The sequence below is a fragment of the Benincasa hispida genome, chromosome 2, assembly GCF_027475165.1.
Source record: "Benincasa hispida cultivar pf3 chromosome 2, pf3_genome.v1.1, whole genome shotgun sequence".
Lineage (NCBI taxonomy): Eukaryota > Viridiplantae > Streptophyta > Magnoliopsida > Cucurbitales > Cucurbitaceae > Benincasa > Benincasa hispida.
In genome coordinates, this window is record NC_143479.1 from 20,842,569 (window position 1) to 20,848,348 (window position 5,780).

General features: G+C 32.8%; 1 protein-coding gene across 1 annotated transcript; it reads right to left on the reverse strand.

The window, feature by feature from the left end:
• Nucleotides 1–4,433: 4,433 nt before the first annotated feature.
• Nucleotides 4,434–5,329, reverse strand: LOC120069255 (uncharacterized). The gene has a single exon (XM_039020973.2). The coding sequence runs from the start codon at nucleotides 5,077–5,079 to the stop codon at nucleotides 4,627–4,629; it is 453 nt and encodes a 150-aa protein (XP_038876901.1). The 5' UTR covers nucleotides 5,080–5,329; the 3' UTR covers nucleotides 4,434–4,626.
• Nucleotides 5,330–5,780: the final 451 nt, after the last annotated feature.

A 5,780-nucleotide genomic window follows, 5' to 3' on the forward strand; every position in this document is an offset into this window, starting at 1 on the left:
TTGTCACCAATTAAGAAAAATGAAGATTTTCTTGATTACTGATCACAAAGGCAGATACATTCGGTCTGACATTGTACAAACACCTTATAACCAATTCAAACTCAACGAAATTTATCCCACTGATTCTATATATTTCCCGTAAAAACTCCTCATACTTTATTCCAATGTCGACAATCTAAAGGAACCGATTAAGATTCGGAGCGGAAGCGGAGATCAGACCCAAATTCCAATTTTTACAGAATGTGAATTTTATAGAAAACAAATAAGAAACATTATGCATCAAAATAAAATTTTACAGCATGCTTATGATGAAAAAGAGAAAAGAGAGATAAAGAGACATACCTTTGAAGATTTAATCTTCACGTATGATTCCTTCTCCAAAATGGCCACGAACTCGAAACCCTAATTTGGCCACCACCATGAAAGCTTCTCCTGTATTCTCTAGGATAAGAATCCAAGGAGTTGTAGACTCTTGGTATTTTGGAAGAGAGGGAAAAATAAGAGTTTTTAAGAGGTAGAGGGGAAGAACTGAGAACTTTTCTCAGAGAAATTATGTATACCTCTCTGTCAAACTCTAGAGAGAAGAAGAAGGTGATAACCAACAACTCTGCACTCCCCTCACTCTTGCACATTGTAGAGAGAAAAAGGGGAAGGGAGTTACAACTCCCTACCAAAATAATTTTCAAAAATAAAATAAAAAATTATTTTAATGAAACATTAATATATATTTATATAATTACCAATTTATCATATAATACATATTAAATCATATAACATATAATCTATAGTTTAATATTGTATCAAATACAGTATAATTTATAATTTTTATTCCCTCATTAATGCATTGTATTTAATATAAATCACATTTATACTAAATTTAATTATATGAATTAAATTCACAGTACTAATATTTGAATCATATTCAAATATTTATTTCCTCTCAAATAAACTTTATATTATAATATATCATATATCATATATATTATAGTAACTATATCAAATACAATTAAATTAAATTAATTATATCACATATAATTAATTCCCTCAATTAATTTGAACATTCAAATTAATCCAAAATTGATTCTCATTTAATCCTTGTTGAGCTACAGAGAGGATCTCATGGACCTGTAGCTTGAAACTTCAACGGTACATGAATAATTAATTAAACTCCTAATTATATTATTCAAGTTTAATTAATTATTCAACATCCATTAACTATCGGGCACTCCACTAAAGATCGACAACTGCACTCTTCGCACTATATATATATTTCTGTATCCATTGAATATAACCAATCAATAGCGTGATGACCCTTCACAAATTGCTCGTAAGTACAACTAGGCCAAAATTACTGTTTTGCCCCTGTAGTTACATCTAATTCCTTAAGTACCACTGATCTCTCTAATGAACAATAAATCATAGTCCAACTATGACCGAACCCGGAATCAGCCCCTAAGGGAGCAATACATTTACTTACCCCGACCTCAGGGAAGGAGTAAATTCCATCTTGTGTAGCTGTGTTCCCAACTCCTCAATCAGACGAATCCCCAAAATGGTAGGCTTGTTGAGTCGATGATCTCGCCACTTTCACCCATACAAATCAAAGGACCGCCTTTATAGGCTGGAGTTCACAACTCTCTCAGGATTCAGGTCATGTCACCTATGGTCATTTTGGTGAAATGTAAGTCTCTCTTATGAATGGTGTTATATAATGAGACTTGTCATTTCGTGGTTCGATCTTATACAAACTTCTTTGTATAGAATACGTTCGCTCACATGTCTCCACATGAATGATCAGGATCATATAATTTGTAGCACTTTACAATAATTGTAACATCTATAAAGCGGGTCATACTCGTAGTGTCACTAGGATAAGGTATCCAGCCTTATTCATCTACTATAAACCATTTAGGTTACAACTTAGACATGATCCACCTGTATGTCTCTACATACATTTTTAAACTACAGAAGATATCATTGGATGTTAGTTTATTGGTTTATGGGTTTAATGCTACTAAGTCAAGTATAACATCTCATATTTTATTAAATAAACAAAAAGTTTGTACAATATAATTACAAACTACAAGACCCTACGAGATTTAGGGCATCAACCCTAACACAATCAACCTTTTCAATTGACCCCTTATATATTCTTTCTCATCTTCCTTCCATTCACCCCCAAAACAAACAAATATACGAGGTATCCCTGAAAAAAAAGCTTACACATGTACAAAAATGTTGATAAAATCATTCAAAATCTCGAGGAGACTGGTAATCTTGGTGCATCTATATAAATATCTCACTCGAGATTTCAAACCCTACATTAAATCTCGGGGTAAAAATAATCAATCGCGGTCAAGATTATTGAATTTCTAGTGAGATTAGGTGAGCAACCACGAAAACATAAATTATTGGGCTCAACAGCATGCAAATAACAACTAAAGCACAATTACAAAAGATAGTATATATATACACCTTGTTTTTCTTGATCGTATACAAAAAGATGTATGAAGGTTTGAGGACTTCCAAACACTAGGAAAAATTTTGGGTAAATGTTTATGAAACTTGTTGAGCAAACCAATCGTTAGGTTTCTCAAAAAATGGGATATTATAATAATACGATAATATTTTTATTACTAAGGGCATATTCATATAATTGCTTTTCCATCAATCGACTTGGAAAATTCAAACATTAAAAAAAACAACACAATCTCAGGCTCAATATCATCTGAGAAGACTTGAGAAAAACTATTATATCAAAGTATTCAGAAAGCATGCTATTTTTTAGAAGTGAAAAGTAAATGAAGTTATTTTGGACAATTTCTCGTAATACAATCTAATAACCGAATTTGTAATTAAGCTAGCCAGCTGTAGAGTCCACCTTTCGCATCAATCTCTCTAACTCTCCAACTGACTTTTTGTCTCACCTCTTACCAATCCAAACAAATAAAAGCTAATAATATCAAACCACTCTAACAAAATAAGACTCCATAGATTGAAATTGGAACTCATATCTTTCAAACCCAAATGGGTTTTTTTTAGTTCAAACCCAACATCCCGAAGGATACATATTCAGAGCTCTAACATCTTAATCAAAGACACTAATTAAACTATATTTAAGTTAGATAAAAAAAAAACGAGTTACACACACGATAAGGAGAAGATTATAAATGCATGAACCACAAACAACTTCAACAACTTGCACCTCTTGTTTCAAGTGATCTCTCGAGCCAATGATGTGTTTTCTTACCTTATCTCAATTTTATGCCTACTCGTGTCAAGTTGTTATTCTTTTGAGATTGAAAAATAAAGATGTGCATCTTTCTTTCATAAAAAGATGTGATTTCAATATAATGAATGAACTTATGAAGTACACTCAATCAACATGGGAACATTAGTAAACATCAAACCCCAACACAACAAAGGATACGTAAAGTGAATTTTTTATCTCGAATTTCCTCATTATTGGTAAAGAAAAGAAGCCTTAAAAGAGTGTTTGGGACAAGAAATAAAGTTGTTTAATCATGAGGCCCACCGTGTAAGAAGTTAATAGGTCATGGAATTGATGTTAAGAAGTTATGGAGCTCCCAGTGGATTTGAGAACTTCTTGAACAAAACAAGGATAACATTACTCCAACTCATCCAATTTTTTTTTTTTTTAAGGTATTGTAATTAAAATGTGGGATGAGGGAATCGAACCTTAAACCTTGAAGTCAATAGTACAAGCATTATGCCAGTTAAGCTACGCTCTTGTTGGCAACTCACCCAATTCTTCCACAACTATCACAGATTAAATTTAGTACCCATTATTTAGGTATGATTGGCAAGGTTGTTCGATACATGAGGAAATCTCATACATCAAATAATCTTAGGCTTCGACTTTCATGCCCAAAAATCATCAAACCAAAACAAAAATGTTATTATTGCAAAATTTAGAAACTAAACCTTTGAGTCACTTTCCTTCCCTAACTACCTGGCTCACTGTCTTATAGAAGTTTCAAACAGGAAAATTTCCAAATCAATAGATGTGTTGAACATCAATTTTAAGAGACAAACTGAAAAAGTTTAGTTTCTAATGCCATTATTAACAACATTTCATTTTGTATCCTTTTCAAGCACAAATTCCATTAATACAAAACCAAGTTGTCGATGAAGAACAAGAAAAAGAAGAATGAACGAACCAATAGACCAAATGTCCAGGATTTTTGTATGAATGACTCAAATTTCACGTCTAAAATATCGTTTAGCTCAAATTTTGAAAACAATGAATGATAATCTTTTATTGACCACTCGCCTTGCTCTTTTCCAGAGTGGTGAGCCTGAATGCAAACACAAGAGAGTGAGGAAGGCAGAACTTTAGCATATGAATGCTCTTGTATTGGATTAGTAGAAGGGGAGCACAAATACGAGGGGAAAAAAAAAAAAGCTATACATTTTTATTTTCAAAATCGAGATCAAAAGATATTTCATTCGTGAAATTTAGGTCGTACAAAAATTTTGAAGTTTCTCAATATATATATGCACACAATAACAAATAACACATGATATGCTTATATATAATTAACATCACAAGAATGAATCAATCCAAACAATTAACAATCACAATGAATCAGTCAATTAATTCCTTCAATGTTGTTCCCTAGAAGCCAAAGGCACAGCAAACCTCGAAGAAAACCCAATTGGCGGATGATGTTCATCTTCTTCTCCATCAAAACCGCCATCGAAATTCAGAGCATAGCTTTCTGGGTCATACTGAAATCTGTTCCTCTGTTTCTTCCCTTTCAAATACCCACCCATTTTTCTAACGAAATTCTTCCATTTCGGTCCAGCCACCATTTCCGAAACCTCTTTCATCTTCTTCAATTTCCTCACCATCCAACTCTCCTCTTCCCGCCCCTGTTTCTGTTGCAGAAGATTTCTAGGTTCGTAATTCCCGTTCCGATTGAATCCGAACCCGAACAGCCGAAAACAGCCACACCCATTTGAGGGAACAGCCTCGTCGACGTCTTGAAGGTCATCTTGTTGCTCGTTTAGAGGTGAATAAGGCGTAGAAGGTGGTCTGGTTTGGTGGGTCGCCATGGAACAGAGAAAAACGGAAGTTTTAAGTAAAGTGGAATTATGGGGATGGAGTGGTTTTTTGAGTTATGTGGTTTGTGGAAGCCATTGAAGGGAGATGAAATGATATAAAGAAGATTCGAAATAACGCAGAAATGGAGGGTTTGGATTGGGAAAATGGGTGCTTCGTTCCATGTTCATTCGCCTCTGTTTTGGGCTTGAATGCGTCTAAAGATGAGTTTATAATGACGTCGAGGGAAAGTTTGTGCAAATCCCATTTGGCAAGTTTTGGAGTTTCCTTCCTGCTTAAAAAAAAAAGAAAAGAAAAAAAAACATTTACTTTTTCTTCTAAATCAACTTTTCTCTTTCTTGGTCTAAAAGTCAAATTTACCATTTATTTATCCTACGTTGAGTAATTATTTTATTTTTTGTTTTTGTTTTTTTAAAATTAAATCTATAAATATTACTTTCACATCCAAATTTCTTTTTTCATTATCTATTTTTCACAAATGATTTAAAAAATCAAGCCAAATTTTGAGGAAAAAAGTGTTTTTGTTTTTGAAATTTGACTAAAAGTTCAATAATTATACTTAAAAAGATGCAAATTATTGTAAGAAATGTGGATGAAATAGACTTAATTTTCAAAAGTAAAAACAAAAAAGCCACATGACTACTAAAAGGGATTTTAATTTTTCGGAAAAGAAAATCATTTTTTAGCACATAAC